The 17,371-nt window shown below is 41.5% G+C and overlaps 1 protein-coding gene across 7 annotated transcripts; it reads right to left on the bottom strand.

Annotated features, from left to right (window-relative positions):
* Nucleotides 1–436: 436 nt before the first annotated feature.
* Nucleotides 437–13,882, bottom strand: LOC110521168 (fatty acid desaturase 2). 7 transcript variants are annotated; one of them, XM_036968512.1, is made up of 15 exons: nucleotides 12,877–13,877; nucleotides 12,247–12,349; nucleotides 11,976–12,070; nucleotides 11,575–11,886; nucleotides 10,949–11,059; nucleotides 7,785–7,982; nucleotides 6,976–7,077; nucleotides 6,505–6,630; nucleotides 5,801–5,861; nucleotides 5,596–5,672; nucleotides 3,943–4,040; nucleotides 3,683–3,779; nucleotides 3,264–3,343; nucleotides 2,565–2,690; nucleotides 2,241–2,430 (listed from the first exon to the last, which is right to left on the bottom strand). In XM_036968512.1, exons 4-15 carry the CDS (start codon nucleotides 11,809–11,811, stop codon nucleotides 2,379–2,381), a joined length of 1,365 nt encoding a protein of 454 aa, XP_036824407.1. In that variant the 5' UTR covers nucleotides 11,812–11,886; nucleotides 11,976–12,070; nucleotides 12,247–12,349; nucleotides 12,877–13,877; the 3' UTR covers nucleotides 2,241–2,378. The 7 variants fall into 7 exon arrangements, with proteins under 7 accessions (XP_036824410.1, XP_036824407.1, XP_036824409.1 ...); XM_036968514.1 differs by having other exon boundaries at nucleotides 11,976–12,043; XM_036968513.1 differs by having other exon boundaries at nucleotides 2,246–2,430; nucleotides 11,575–11,876; nucleotides 12,877–13,882.
* Nucleotides 13,883–17,371: the final 3,489 nt, after the last annotated feature.

The following is a 17,371-nucleotide window of genomic DNA, read 5'->3' as shown; positions in this document are numbered from 1 at the left end:
GGCTGCGGAATGTATTTCCCACTACAACTTGTGCATGCAAAACACCACTTTAGAAACCTGATGCTGGGTACTAGAGGGCAATAGAGACTCAACCAGTGGAGGCTGGTGGGAGGAGCTATAAGAGGACATGATCATTGTAATGGTTGGAATGGAATCAATGGAACGGTATCAAAGACATGGAAACCACATGTTTGACTCCATTCCATTGATTCCATTCCAGCCTTTACAATGAGCCCGTCCTCCTATAGCTCCTCCCACCAGCTTCCATTGGACTCAAAACATATCATCAGGGTAGAGAAGGTTGTCAGGTGCAAGTGTATATTTTACACATATTTTACAAATATGTTAACATGTTAATTTATATTTTATGAACTTTTTAGTTGTCATTCATTATTTTGTTGTCACACTTGCCAAAGTATAGGTCTGAACTTGGTGGTTTTATGCATTGGATTTTAATGTAGCCTAGCAACAGTATTCAGGTAAAAGGCAAACATTTCAATTCATTAAAATATGGCAAAATATATTTATGAAATATAATTGGTAAATTATTTTACTAGCTACCACAGCACGCTATCAAAATGTATTTCCATATATTTAAAGATATAAACATATTTGTAGAAATATGAAAAAGGCCAATTTTGTAATATGTCGATATATTTAAATATATGTAATATAAGGCTTAAACATATATTTAGATATCTGTAATTTACATATACGTACATGCATGTACATACATGTTGTTAAAATATATATCAATGTATTTTTTTTCCGTTTGGGGAGGAATAGTCTATCTAGTCACCAATGATTAAGGCCAGGCGTTTCGGTTGCTGTTCGATAAACTGACCTCAAGTTGCTGATATAGCACTTTCTTACACCATGATCATATAACATAAATATCCAATAAATCCAAAATCAATTCCCAACCATGTGGATTGACTTCAAATTAAATAATCGCCAACAATTATTCTCATCAGCAGTATTAGCGTATTTTAAGGACATAAATAGTTTACTTATTCATTGCCTGGTATTAACATTATTATGGGAATAATAGGTATTTTATGTAAGAAAATGTAGCACAATTCAGAACCAAGTAGGCATTTTAATTTGCTATAGAATAAATTATGAGGATATGGCTTTTGCAAGCACCATCTTCCCTCTCGAAAAAGTTGACAATCCCAAATTGCGCACCTTCATTAACACACGTAAAGAACGGAGCCGCAGCCCGGAAAAAACACAGTAATGGACAAATCCACTGTCACACATTGTGTATGAGAGCTGGGTGAAGATGTTAAAGTTGTTCTGGCTGATAGAGTGTATTTACAGGCAGAGAACTATTCAACAGTGTTAGAATATCACTCCGAGTAGCTTCGCTTTTACATGAACCTTGTGGAGGCGGAGAAGCGCATCTCTCCAAATACTGCCGTCTTAACAGAGATGGATAAAAGGTGTTATTTCTATAGTAAATGAAAATAGGCGAGCCATTAGTATTCTGAAAATAGTTTATATTTCACCCTCTACATTTTCGGATACAAAAATGCCTATCATACCCATATGTTAATTAACAGACAACAAAGACGTCGTGAAATATTGTTAATTGATGTTGTCTTGTTATGTAAGGACGAGACTGTTTCACTATATATCCCCCACAACCTTTCAAGGTTGAAACATTCTTCTGAGACGGCATAATTATGTCAGATGGCTGTCTATCCTGTCTTTCCATTTAAAATGTGACGCTAAATTTCAGGTTTTGCAGAATATATTGTCGTCTGCAAAGAACATCCCAGCGGGGAATCTCAAGCGATAGAGATTTTTTATTGTACACTTATATTTTCTGCTTGGATTCATAGTATTACCCCTTTAAGTGTCCTAATTGCCCCATTTATATAACCTCCTGTGATCAGGGATTGAGTCTGTTGGAGGCGATCAGCTTGAGAAAAACGAGGTGTAAAATCACTGATCTACGAATAGAATTCCCTGTCAAATAATAGGTTTGTGAAATTATGACTCATATGCTGCGCCTCCCCTGGTTCAGGCGATCCCTCCACCAAAAACGAATGGACAACCAGACTGGAATGACTGAGACTTGTGTCAATTATAGAGCATTTCCTAGGATTTTCTGCCTGCATCAAACCCAGTGGATAATGCTGCAAATATTGGTCAATAAATACTTTTTAGTTGTTTAAAAACGCCTGGCCCTACTATATAAACCCTCTATTTATGCTATGGATCCCCATTCACTGCTGACAAGGATTAAAACAATTATATCACAATAATGTTTGCAGCGATCATTATCATCAAAAACATCCAGGAAATGTCCTCTCTGTTCGCAGGTGGTTAATCTGCGATGGATTAAATCCCGTCCAGAGTCAGGAAGGGATTTATTTATGGAGATATGCATCCAGCCACAGATCCCCTGACTTCTTCAGTGACCTGGAGAACAACAGAGGTGGATAAAGAACCAGGTAAATCACATAGGAGACTGAGAGCAGCAGGTATCACCTTATGATGTACAATCTATTCCCGAGAGGAATAGCACTATACAAGTATTCATTAAAACACTTTACCTGACAACATCAGTCATGCCTTTCTGCAAAGTCTTGACCTGGTAGGGAACTCCATGTTTCTCACACAAAGCACGAACCAGAGGAGCCACCAGGTGGTAGTTATGACGGGGCATGGTAGGAAACAGACTGGGAGACAGAGGGGGAGACAGAGAAAGAGAGGCAGAGAGAGAGAGTGGGGGGGAGGAGGAAGGAGAGAGAGGGAGAGAGAGATTAGAGAAAGAGGCAGAGAGAGAGAGTGTGGGGGGGAGGAAGGAGAGAGAGGGAGAGAGAGATTAGAGAAAGAGGCAGAGAGAGAGAAGGAGAGAGAGAGAGTGGGGGGGGGGAAGGAGAGAGAGGGAGAGAGACAGAGAGAGAGAGTGGGGAGGAGGAAGGAGAGAGAGGGAGAGAGAGATTAGAGAAAGAGGCAGAAAGAGAGAGAGTGGGGAGGAGGAAGGAGAGAGAGATCAGACACAATCATAGTTTTTCAGAGAAACCTCAGTTTTTGAGCAGGATTGTATCTAAACACTCTTACGAGGTAGAGTATTTAGTACAAACAACAAGTTATATTTAAGATCAAATGAAGCTGAATACTTAAACTATAAACTTAAACTATAACTTAAACTATAACTTTAGTATGTCAGTGACCTGATAAATGGCCATATAAATGCAGTATATACTGTTTGACAGATAACAGTAAGGTGGGATATTTGTTTCACTTACTGGTGTTCAATCTGAAAGTTGAGGTGTCCACTGAACCAGTCGTTGAAGGTTGACTGTTCAATGTTGCAAGTAGCACTCAACTAAGACCAGAGAAAGAGACACGTTATACCTCCCTCTGCTGGAGAACTACAGAAGGCACAGCCCCAGAAAACACTCCTGGGCCTGTACTCAGGACTGCTGTTCCCAGATCAGTTTAGCCTTTTAAGATTATAATGAATAGGAATGTATGGACAGGGGGGACCTGATCCTAGATCAGTTGTCTAGTAATGATGACATGCTACCTGCATGGTGAGCCAGTCCTGGTGTCTAGTAATGATGACATGTTACCTGCATGGTAAGCCAGTCCTGGTGTCTAGTAATGATGACATGTTACCTGCATGGTGAGCCAGTCCTGGTGTCTAGTAATGATGACATGTTACCTGCATGGTGAGCCAGTCCTGGTGTCGCTCGTGATCCATCTCCATAGGAAGGTGACTCATCTGGGTCACCCATACAAACCAGTGGCTTTCCAAAAACCTATATATACAGTACAATATTCACAATATAATTATTCAGTCACAATATTATATTACATTATTACATCAAGCACAGCATTGTGTTGTGTTCTAATACTGTAGATAGTTTGAATACAAAGAATGAATGAGTTAATCTTTGAGCTCCCTCTCAGTTCATACTTTACCTGACAAAGCTGATCAATGCTACTGAGCCAAAGAAACCAAAGAAGGGATAGTAACAGCAGAAGAAGCGAAGGTAGAAACTCATTGACCACGCCAGATCCTTCACAGGAGACAAAGATTGGTATTACGGACAGACATGATCACATCTGGGGTTCCTAGCAAAGCAACAATTATCACTGTTGATTAGGAAGCTAGTCATTTCTGATGGTACAGTCAGTGTTAGTGGTATTATGCTCGCTAGCTTTAGTGAGCAACGAACAAGGATTTAGTGCCCCCAGGTGTTCACATAGTCATATCTATCCTACCCTTCTTTCTAAGGTCTTCGAAAGCCAAGTTAACAAACAGATCACCGACCATTTCGAATCCCACCGTACCTTCTCCGCTATGCAATCTGGTTTCAGAGCTGGTCGTGGGTGCACCTCAGCCACGCTCAAGGTCCTAAATGATATCATAACCGCCATCGATAAGATACAGTACTGTACAGCTGTATTCATCGACCTGGTCAAGGCTTTCGACTCTGTCAATCACCACATTCTTATTGGCAGACTCAACAGCCTTGGTTTCTCAAATGACTGCCTCGCCTGGATCACCAACTATTTCTCAGACAGAGTTCAGTGTGTCAAATCGGAGGGCCTGTTGTCCTGACCTCTGGCAGTCTCTATGGGGGTGCCTCAGGGTTCAATTCTTGGGCCGACTATTTTCTCTGTATATATCAATGATGTCGCTCTTGCTGCTGGTGATTCTCTGATCCACCTCTATGCAGACAACACCATTCTGTATACTTCTGGCCCTTCTTTGGACACTGTGTTAATTAACTAACCTCCAGACGAACTTCAATGCCATACAACACTCCTTACGTGGCCTCCAACTGCTCTTAAATGCAAGTAAAAATAAATGCATGCTCTTCAACCGTTTGCTTCGCACACCTGTCTACCTGTTCTGACCTAGAATTCGTGGACAACTACAAATACCTAGGTGTCTGGCTAGACTGTAAACTCTCCTTCCAGACTCACATTAAGCATCTCCAATCCAAAATTATATCTAGAATCAGCTTCCTATTTCACAACCAAGCATCCTTCACTCATGCTGCCAAACATACCCTTGTAAAACTTACTATCCTACCGATCTTTGACTTCGGCGATGTCATTTACAAATTAGCCTCCAACACTCTACTCAGCAAATTGGATGCAGTCTATCACAGTGCCATCCGTTTTGTCACCAAAGCCCCATATACTACCCACCACTGTGACCTGTACGCTCTCGTTGGCTGGCCCTCGCTTCATATTCGTCGCCAAACCCACTGGCTCCAGGTCATCTATAAGTCTTTGCTAGGTAAAGTCCCGCCTTATCTCAGCTCACTGGTCACCATAGCAGCACCCACCCATAGCACACGCTCCAGCAGGTATCTCTCTCTGGTCACCCCCATTATTATTGCCTTACCTCTGTTATCCTACCTCATTTGCACACACTGTATATAGACTCTTCTATTGTGCTATTGACTGTATGTTTGTAACTGTGTTGTTTGTGTTGCACTGCTTTGCTTTATCTTGGCCAGGTCACAGTTGTAAATGAGAACTACTCTCTCGTGGAAGCCTTTACGTTCCAGATAAGAATGAAGAGGATTAAGTCTACATTTAGTTGGTATGAAATCTCACCACCCAGTCCCGTTGTGAAAACATGGTCCGGAATATCTGGATGTTGAAAAACACTGGAACGATTAGTGGAGGTCCAACTGAAACACAGACGGATAATATTGGTATTACATACATACATACAGTGGTCTGTCTTTTGGCTTTGTGTGTTCAATGGAAGTTGATGTGATTCTATACAGAAATCCATGAAACGTGTTCAGCAACTTACTGAGGAAGAAGTACTGGTGTTGGTGATGGTAGGGCATGTACTTCAACTTCTTTATACCATACTGCAATAGACAGAGACGAGGAGTCAGATGGATCTCACACAGAAACACTAATACCGTTTTAACACGACTGAGACAAACCCTTACATGGACATTATTACATGGGTATTTCATGAATATTGCATTCAATTAATGAGCTATTACATGGATATTATTACATGGTTATTTCATGAATATTACATTCAATTAATGAGCTATTACATGGATATTATTACATGGTTATTTCATGAATATTACATTAAATTAATGAGCTATTACATGGTTATTTCATGAATATTACATTAATGAACTATTACATAGATATTTAAATATTAATAATAATAATAATATTATTTAAATATTACATGAATATTTAGATTATTATTCAAATATGACAGGAAGTCAGATGGGTCACAAAGCACTAAGTTTTTTAAATATTTGTATTTTACTAGGCAAGTCAGTTAAGAACAAATTCTTATTTTCAATGATGGCCTAGGTGGGTTAACTGCCTGTTCAGGGGAATAACGACAGAGTTGTACCTTGTCAGCTCGGGGGTTTGAACTTGCAACCTTCCGGTTACTAGTCCAACACTCTAACCACTTGGCTACCTACTAGGTTGTGAGTCCAGTTGGGGCAGGAATCACAAATATACTATAGTGATAACTACCTCTACAGGCTGTTTGTCTCCCAGGACGAAGACATGTAGTGAGTTGATATCAGGATCTTTACTAAACACGTTGGGCTTAGCGTGGTGCTGGAAGTGACGATGGTTCCACCAGTTAGCAGAGGCACCCTGGAAACACACAGCTACTGTTACTTATTAATGGTACACACAATTACACTTACTGTAACTTACACCTGTTGGACACTACACAAAATAGGGTTAATGTATAGCAGTGAACTTGGAAATGTAACACTGCTCTGGTGAATGTAGGAAAGTGAAAGGGACAGTTTCCTGAACACAGATTTAACATAGTCCTGGAGTAAAATGTACTTTCAAAGCTGATTATCCATTGGGAATGGTTTTCAGTCTAGAACTAGGTTTAAACTGTGTCCGGTTAACTTAACCAAATAGTAGCAGAAGATCAGCCTAAAGAAACAGTATTGTCAAATGTCCAACCATTGTCCAGTAGCCTACCTTTAGGTGTCCAATGACAAACTTGTGCAGTTTGTGGTTCCAGCCGGATTTCTTGCAGACTGACAGGTGGCCGTAGTCATGCTGCAGCCAGCCAGCTTGGGCCTGAGAGTGAAAAAGAAAGGCAGCTAGCGACTGGAACGAGCTGCAACAAACACTCAAACTGGACAGTTTTATCTCCATCTCTTCATTCAAAGACTCAATCATGGACACTCTTACTGACGGGTGTGGCTGCTTAGCGTGATGTATTGTTGTCTCTACCTTCTTGCCCTTTGTGCTGTTGTCTGTGTCCAATAATGTTTGTACCATGTTTTGTGTTGTTTATTATTTTTTCCCAGCCCCCGTCCCCGCAGGAGGCCTTTTGTCATTTGGTAGGCCGTCAATGTAAATAAGAATTTGTTCTTTAACTGACTTGCCTAATTAAATAATGGTAAATAAATAAATTAAATAAATAAATAAAATTAAATCTTAAACCTAACCTAAACCCTTACCCTAACCTAAATCTTAATCTATTCGTCTAATTCTAACCTTAATCCTAAACCTAACTTTAACCTTAACCTTAATCCTAACCCTAACCTAATCATCTAATTCTAACCTTAATCCTAACCCTACCTTAATCCTCTAATTCTAACTTTAATCCTAAACCTAACCTTAACCTTAATCCTAACCTAATCCTCTAATTCTAACCTTAAACATAAACCTAACCTAATCCTTAATCTTAACCCTAACCCTAACCTTCGATCCCTATGCCTAACCTTTGAATCTGCCTGTCAAATATCTTCTTGTACTCCCTAATAATACTGTAATGGTACCTGAGATGTGGCCAGCATGAGGGAACAGAGCAGTGTGAGGCTCCAGCTGGTCCCCCAGACCCAGAGCAGGCCCAAAGCCAGGGCCTCTAGTAGCAGGATGTGGCCCAGGTAGAGGCTGAAGAAGAGGGGGCGGGCACGGAGGAGACCCTCACTCTCCACACGGTCACGCAGGGCCTGGAAGTCCTGCACCAGTACTGCCTGTATGGGTTAGAGGTGATCAATAATCATTACAGACGTATGAAGTCTATCTCAATTAATCTGTCCTTGATTTCAGGATGTGAGAAATTAGGATGCTTGGAATTACAGAAAGACCCACTGTGATAGAGCAAAATAGATGAACCAGGAGGAAGGTGGATGATGGTAGAGAGATGAGAATTGAGGGAGTGGAGGGGAGGAAGAGGACAGGAGAGGGAGAGGGAGAAGGACAGGAGAGGGATAAGGACAGGAGAGGAAGAGGACAGGAGAGGGAGAAGGACAGGAGGGGGATAAGACAGGAGAGAGATAAGGACAGGAGAGGGATAAGGACAGGACAGGGATAAGGACAGGAAAGGGATAAGGACAGGAGAGGGATAAGGACAGGAGAGGGAGAGGGAGAAAGAGAAGGAGAGGGATAAGGACAGGACAGGGATAAGGAGAGGGATAAGGACAGGAGAGGGAGAGGGAGAAAGAGAAGGAGAGGGATAAGGACAGGACAGGGATAAGGAGAGGGATAAGGACAGGGATGACGACAGTGTAAATTGAGAAGAGAAACCTGTAGAGAAGAAGAAGAAGAATAGAATAAAACTTTATTGTCCACATCCAGGATGGACATTTTTTGTTTGGCATCACTTTCATTAAAATAATCACATACACATGCAGCTGAAGTCTGAAGGTTACATACACCTTTAGCCAAATACATATAAACTCAGTTTTCACAATTCCTGACACTTAATCTGGCGGCAGGGTAGCCTAGTGGTTAGAGCGGTAGACTAATAACCAGAAGGTTGCAAGTTCAAACCCCCGAGCAAATCTGTCGTTCTGCCCCTGAACAGGCAGTAAAACCCACTGTTCCTAGGCAATCATTGAAAATAAGAATTTGTTCTTAACTGAAATTGCCTAGTTAAGTAAAAAATGTAAATAAATCCTAGTAAAAATTCCCTGTCCCTCAGTTAGGCTCACCATGTCATTTTAAGAACGTGAAATGTCAGAAAAATAGTAGAGAATTATTTATTTCAGCTTTTATTTCTTTCATCACATTCCCAGCGGGTCAGACGTTTACATACACTCAATTAGTATTTGGTAGCATTACCTTTAAATTGTTTAACTTGGGTCAAACATTTTGGGTAGCCTTCTACAAGCTTCCCACAATAAGTTGTGTGAAGTTTGGCCCATTCCTCCTGATAGAGCTGGTGTAACTGAGTCAGGTTTGTAGGCCTCCTTGCTCACACACAATTTTTCAGTTCTGTGGTCAGGGCTTTGAGGTCAGGGCTTTGTGATGGCCACTCCAAACCTTGACTTTGTTGTTCTAAAGCCATTTTGCCACAACTTTGGAAGTATGCTTGGGGTCATTGTCCATTTGGAAGATCCATTTGTGACCAAGCTTTAACTTCTTGACTGATGTCTTGAGATGTAGCTTCAAAATATCCACATAATTTTACTTCCTCATGATGCCATCTATTTTGTGACGTGCATCAGTCCCTCCTGCAGCAAAGCACCCCCACAACATGATGCTGCCACCCACATGCTTCATGGATGGGATAGTGTTCTTTGGCTTGCAAGTCTCCCCTTTTTCCTCCAAATATAACGATGGTCATTATGGCCAAACAGTTCGATTTTTGTTTCATCAGACCAGAGGACATGTCTCCAAAAATGACGATCTTTGTCCCCATGTGCAGTTGCAAACCGTAGTCTGGCTTTTTTATGGCGGTTTTGGAACAGTGGCTTCTTCATTGCTCAGCGGCCTTTCAGGTTCTGTCGATATAGGACTCGTTTTACTGTGGATATAGATACTTTTGTACCTGTTTCCTCCAGCATCTTCACAAGGTCCTTTGCTGTTGTTCTGGGATTAATTTGCACTTTTCGCACCAAAATACGTTCATCTCTAGGAGACAGAACGAGTCTCCTTCCTGAGCGGTATGATGGCTGCATGGTCCCATGGTGTTTATACTTGCGTACTATTGTTTGTACAGATGAACGTGGTACCTTCAGGAGTTTGGAATTTGCTCCCAAGGATGAACCAGACTTGTGGAGGTCTACACATTTTTTTCTGAGGTCTTGGCTGATTTCATTTGATTTTCCCATGATGTCAAGCAAAGAGGCACTGAGTTTGAAGGTAGGCCTTGAAATACATCCACAGGTACACCTTGACTAAAATTATGTCAATTAGCTGTAACGGGTCAAGTTGATCTGCTATGGACAGGGTAAGGTGCTTACTAACAACCCTTTCCATGCATTTGGCCAAAAGGGGGCGAGGGCCAAAGGTCAAAGGTTATTTGGTGATTTGGCTCCTGACTTCTTAGGCACTGGTACAATGGTTGACACTTTCCAGGATTTTGGCACTGTACAGGTGCTCAGCAGGAGTTGAAACAGTTGTGTGGAGCAGACCAGCTCAAGAAGAAGAAGAAGAGGAAGAAGAAGAGGAAGAAGAAGGGTAAGGAAATAGAAGTAACAGAAAGCTGAAGAGAACCAGGATAAGATGTAAGACTCCTGATTAGGTAAACAGACAGCGGGCAGCGGGGAATCTGGGCACATAGACAGGCTGGTAATGTGATCTAGTTATAGGGGCATCTGGGCATATAGACAGGCTGGTATAATGTGATCTAGTTATAGGGGCATCTCGGCACATAGACAGGCTGGTATAATGTGCCCTAGTTATTATAGTAGATGACTGAAGATGACACACTACGACTTGGTCCCCGGTTCTTCTGACACATTGTAGAAAGGATCATTCTGCACAGCATTCAGTCTGAGAAGCATGTAATTCCCTATCAGCCAGAGAAAGACAGGCCTCACATTGGTCCCCGGGTCCCTACCTAAACCTACAGTATGTTAGAGTGGGAGTGATGCTGTGTCAGAGGGAGAGATGCTGTAGGCTTCACATTCTATGTTTCATTATGTAGCCTACAACGATGTATGTTATGGGCATGGTGCTGTAGAGGGAGAGAAATAAAGATGGGCCTCCTCACGTTTTTCCCCTGGTCCTGGCTGGGCTCTGTCGGTGCCAGCTCTCCAATCAGCAACGGCTTCAGAAACTTCCTGACAAAATTTGGATCGAGATGGAATGCAACAAATGCTTCCTAGAAATTAGAGACATAGATCAATCTATGTTGTTTAAGAGAAATATATACACATGTCATTAATTTGTCTCTCAGATAATTTAACAAATATTTTAAAAAGTACAAATAAATACTAAATAATTAACTGTGAGATTAGTTAAGAGATTATCATGAAATTAGGATCCAGCAATGTACGATCCACTAACAACTAGTGTAATATGTAATAGAGTCATAATGTACGATCCACTAACAACTACTGTAATATGTAATAGAGTCATAATGTACGATCCACTAACAACTAGTGTAATATGTCATAGAGTCACAATGTACGATCCACTAACAACTAGTGTAATATGTAATAGAGTCATAATGTACGATCCACTAACAACTAGTGTAATATGTAATAGAGTCACAATGTACGATCCACTAACAACTAGTGTAATATGTCATACCTACAACATTATAACATTTGCAACAGTCTTCTTGGAATAACTTGAAAACATTTCACCAACAACTTCCATAGTTAGGCTACTGACCGTGGCATCTTCTCCAGCAAAGTGACTGATGACCCTGATGCCCCCCGGGTGTCTCTTCGCCCACTGGGTAATATTATAGACCTTCCTGTCGATGACCAACCACTGGTCGCTTCTGTGGCAGTGCCTCTGAACCTCTTCCCAGGTGTAGACTGCACTGCCACCTCGCTCTCCATCGGGCCCAACCCCGTCACCCTTGGCCGGCTCGCTTGACTCCGTCTGCTGACCTCCGCCCCCCATCCTCGGTTCTCTCTGCTCCACTCACACCGTCGCTGTGTCGGCTGCGCTCTGTCCAGTCTGTCCAACTGAAACACACTGAGGACCAGTCAAATGCAACGTACAGAGAGGAAGTCAGGGAATGGAATCAGAATCAGATCATGCTGTCTGAGCCAAGTCACACCTACGTGGTGAAATGGTGTGACTCTTCTACAGTTTGATGTTTATTGGGATGAGTCTTGTCCTGGAGGCAGATCTGAGAGATTTCCACTAGATAAGCCAGCTGCAAAGTCAAAATTGGCTATATAATTTTTTTTATAAAAGCAAACATTTGCTTTTTGGTCTTAATTTAAGATTAGGGTTAGGTTTAAAATCTGATTTGATGACTGTGGCTGTGCTAGCTAGTGACCATTCGGCAGAGCTGCCTCCAGAACAACATTCATGACGAAAAACGCTAACCTGCGATTCTTCTGCCAGAGGGAAGGGAGATGTTTTCCAGACAACGATGTACAACAAAATGTGTTGTTCAATTCAGTTGCTGAAAATATCGAATGACGAATACCTGTAGAGGCGCAAGAATGTCAGCCAGTCTGGGTCCTGTAATTCTGTGGAGTTCCTTTTCTACCAACATCGAAACCATTAAAAATGTTGCTCAAAATATCTAATAACGAAAACCTGTAGCATTCTGTATGGAGTTTCTATTCTAATCTGTGGAGCATCGATGCAATTTACCACGATGTTTATTTGTAACACTATATTAGAATAGAGACAAAGAGCATTGAAATGTTCTCATCAATAAATAATAAAGAATACGGAGATGCGCCATTGTGTGGGCATGGACTCCTCTTCTGTTCCGCATATGTTTCCCGAGTTTTATATGACACACAGTGCAAATCTTTATGAGTGTTTCATGTTAATGTCTGCATAATGACACACATGATAAAATCCAATAGTCCATTGGCGTGTCATCCCTTACAGAAATCCCCAGGCTACATGACATTACATTAAAGTAGATTAAAGTACATTTAAAGTAAATTAAATGATACAATGATGATGTGGATACAGAATGAATAGAATAGCTGCACTCACCAACATTTCCAGATGTGCAATCCTCTCCTCGCTCCGTCTCTTATTCATAAAAATACATTTACTTCTTTCTGATCACCCGTCTCATCATCTATCCAATCAAATCACCAGTAGGCTACTAACGGTATATTTCGTTACATAACTAACTGTAGCTCACTCTGGTCATTCACCCACCCTCAAGTTCCCTAAACAATTCCATGCCGATCATTCGAGTCTCTCGTCCAATGGGGTTATTTCACTAGACCGCTGGCATATCTGCAATTGGTTCACAACAGTTTATCCGAATTGTATAAAAAAAGTCCGTCCCTATTAATCTAATTGGCCTTCAGGACTATCAAAGGCTTGCCTATTTCAACCAATCAGGACGCTCTTGGACGCCCTCACGCTGTCACAAGAAGATAGGACAGCCCCGTTTGTGTTTTCTCCAACTGAAGTTTAACATTTAATTATTCACTTTAGTTACATACGTGTTTTTATTTATTTTTAATAGATCCATCAATCCACTCCGTTAAATAAATGTAACCCGAGTCATCATTATCTAGTGGATAGAAATGACCTAAACCAAAACATTTTCCGTGCTACCCTTTTACAGTCACGAAGGGTTCATTTAACTGCGGTATTAGTGTAACGAGTTATAATCTACAGCCCATAAGGGTTCGCTAAGGTATGGTGCGCGGACTTTGTACATTAATAAAATGAGTAAAGTCCCCTTGATATGGATTTTTCCTCCTGTTCTCTAAACGGAGTTCTTGATTTGCGTATCCATTTTCATTTCCCCGCACCACACTCACACCCCAGTAGCAAACCACCACCAGTCACATACAAAAATAAGAATAAACCTTCATACACTTCAATAAAACTTTGCTCTAATGACTAACATCAAGTAAGATGACCAGACTACCGTATCATATGGAGCGATTACCTTCTTTCTCTATGGAGGCTTTGCTTACGAATGCTTTCTCTGATCAGGTCCCCGATGTCCTGTTGCCAAGGCAACACCTTATACATAAAACATAACATAATACGTATGTAAAATGATATAATACATAACTTTAATAGACAGGTACGGAACTACATAAATTAGATATAAAAAAAAAAAAGACAATAGAGCAACACAGTGGAGGTGTCATGATACCCAGAAAACCTTGCGGTCAAACAGTGAAATGGTACCCATTGTTTTCCACCATTTATTTTTTCCCATGAGGGATTTTCGAAACACTGAAACAATGAATGGTGGGAAAAATGATTGGCACCATTTCCCTGTTTGACTGCTAGGTTTTGTGGCTATTGTGAATTATACTGTGTTAGACTGAATAAAAAATATAAACGCAACATGTAAATCATTGGTCCCATGTTTCATGTGCAGAAAAAAATATATATATATCCACATGAAAAGGTTATTTCTCTCAAATTCTGTGCACAAATTTGCTTACATCCCTGTTAGTGAGCATTTCTCCATTGCCAAGATAATCCATCCACCTGACAAATGTGGCATATCAATAAACTGATTAAACAGCATGATCATTACACAGATGCACCTTGTGCCGGGGACAATAAAAGGCCACTCTAAAACGTGCCGTTTTGTCACACAACACAATGCCACAGATGTCTCAAGTTTTGAGGGAGAGTGCAATTGGCATGTTGACTGCAAGAATGTCCATCAGAGCTGTAGCCAGAGTATTTAATGTTGATTTATCTACCATAAGCCGCCTCCAACGTTGTTTTAGAGAATTTGGCAGTACGTCAAACCGGCCTCGCAACAGCTGACCGTGAACCACACCATCCCAGGACCTTTACATCCAGCTTCTTCACCTGTGGGATCGTCTGAGACCAGCCACCCAGACAGGTGATGAAAGCTGTGGGTTTGCACAACCAAACCATTTCTGCACAAACCGTTAGAAACCGTCTCAGGGAAGCTCATCTGCATATTCGTCATCCTCACCAGGTTCATGACCTGTCTGCAGTTCGTCATCGTAACTGACTTCAGTGGGCAAAAGTTCACATTCGATGGCCACTGGCATGCTGGAAAAATGTGCTCTTCAAGGATTAATTCCGGTTTCAACTGTACCGGGAAGATAGCATCATGTGGGCGAGTGGTTTGCTGATGTCAAAGTTGTGGACAGAGTGCCCCCATGGTGGCGGTGGGGTTATGGGTTTGGCAGGCATAAGCTTTCAGATGTCGAACACAATTGCATTTTATTGATGTCAGTTTGAATGCACAGAGATACTGTGACAAGATCCTGAGTTCCATTGTCGTGCCATTCATCCACCACCATCACCTCATGTTTCAGCATGATAATACATGGCCCCATGTCTCAAGGATCTGTACATAATTCCTGGAAACTGAAAATGTCCCAGTTCTTCCATGGCCTGCATACATACCAGACATGTCACCCATTGAGCATGTTTGGGATGCTCTGGATTGACGTGTACAACAGCGTGTTTCAGTTCCCGCCAATATCCTGAAACTTAACACAGAAAACCCATTCTGGTGGGAAGCTGCTATAGACCACCAAGTGCTAACAGTCAGTATCTGGGTAATATGTGTGAAATGCTTGATAATGTATTTGATATCAACAGAGAAGTATATTTTCTGACTGACCTAAATATTGACTGGCTGCTCACTCAAGAAAAACCTTCAAACTGGAACCAGTGCATGCAACCTGGTTCAGGTTATCAGTCAACCTACCAGGTAGTTACAAACAGCACAGGAATGAAATCATCAACATGTATTGATCACATCTTTACTAATACTGCAGAAATCTGCTGTAAAGCAGTATCCAAATCCATCAGATGTATTGATCATAAAATAGAAGCCATACCTAGGAAAATTATTCCGATGTTGATGATGTAAAAAAGTATTAGCTGGTCTGTGGTTTGTAATGAGGAGCAACAAGACTCTACACTTGATAGATTTATGAAATGACTTACTTCAGTTACTAATAGACCCTTTCTTCTTCAAGGTTGCTGCCCCTATCATCGCCACGCCTCTCTCTGACCATTTTTAACCAGTCTCTCCTCTCTGGGAAGGTTCCCATAGCTTAGAAAGCAGCCAAGGTCCGTCTTTTATTGGAAGGGGGAGATCAATCTGATCCTAACTGTTACAGGTCTATTTCTATTTTGCCCTGTTTATCAAAAGTGTTGGAAAAACGTAATAATCAACTGACTGGCTTTCTTGATGACTACAGTATTCTCTCTGCTATGCAATCTGGTTTCTTTTCAGGTTATGGATGTGTCACTGCAACCTTAAAGGTACTCAATGATGTCCCCATTGCCCTTGATTCTAAGCAATGTTGTGCTGCTATTTTTATTGACTTGGCCAAAGCTTTTGATACGCTAGACCATTCCATTCTTGTGGGCTGGCTAAGGATTACTGGTGTCTCTGAGGGGTCTTTGGTCAAGTTTGCTAACTACCTCTCTCAAAGAGCGCAGTGTATAGTGTCAGAACATCTGCTGTCTCAGCCACTGCCTGTCACCAAGGGAGTACCCCAAGGCTCGATCCTAGGTTCTTCTCAATTTACATCAACAACATAGCTCAGGCAGTAGGAAGCTCTCTTATCCATTTATATGCAGATTATACAGTCTTATACTCAGCTGGCCCCTCCCCGGATTTTGTGTTAAACGCTCAACAACAAAGCTTTCTTAGTGTCCAATAAGCTTTCTCTGCCATTAACCTTGTTCTGAACACCTCCAAAACAAAGGTCACGTGGTTTGGTAGGAAGAATGCCCATCTCCCGACAGGTGTGATTACTACCTCTGAAGGTTTAGAGCTTGAGGTTGTCACCGCATACAAGTACTTGAGAGGATGGCTCGATGGTACACTGTCCTTCTCTCAGCACATATCAAAGCTGCAGGCTAAAGTTAAATCTAGACATGTTTTCCTCTATTGTAATCGCTCCTCTTTCACCCCAGCTGCCAAGCTAACCCTAAGTGAGATGACCATCCTACCCATGCTAGATTATGGAGACATAATTTAGAGATCGGCAGGTAAGGGTGCTCTCGAGTGGGTAGATGTTCTTTCCCTGCAGCCCTCATCCTCCACATACAACACCCGTTTTGCCAGTCACATTCTGTTAAAGGTCCCCAAAGCACACACATCCCTGGGTCGCTCGTCTTTTCAGTTCGCTGCAGCTAGCGACTGGAACGAGCTGCAACAAACACTCAAACTGGACAGTTTCATCTCAACCTCTTAATTTAAAAACTCAATCATGGAGACTCTTACTGACAGTTGTGGCTGCTTTGCGTGATGTATTGTTGCCTCTATTCTCTTTCCCTTTTTCCTGTTGTCTTTGCCAAATAATGTGTGTGCCATGTTTTGTGTTGCTACCATGTTGTGCTGCTTCCATGTTGCTACCATGTTGTTGTCATGTTGTGTTGCTACCATGCTGTGTTGTCATGTGTTGCTGCCTTCCTATGTTGTCTTAGGTCTCTCTTGTCGTGTAGTGTAGTGTTGTCTCTCTTGTCGTGATGTGTGTTTTGTCCTATATTTTAAATTATG

The sequence above is a fragment of the Oncorhynchus mykiss genome, chromosome 30, assembly GCF_013265735.2.
Source record: "Oncorhynchus mykiss isolate Arlee chromosome 30, USDA_OmykA_1.1, whole genome shotgun sequence".
Taxonomy (NCBI): Eukaryota; Metazoa; Chordata; class Actinopteri; order Salmoniformes; family Salmonidae; genus Oncorhynchus; species Oncorhynchus mykiss.
The sequence above is the reverse complement of the archived record's forward strand: the minus strand, read 5'-3'. Positions and strand labels throughout refer to the sequence as shown.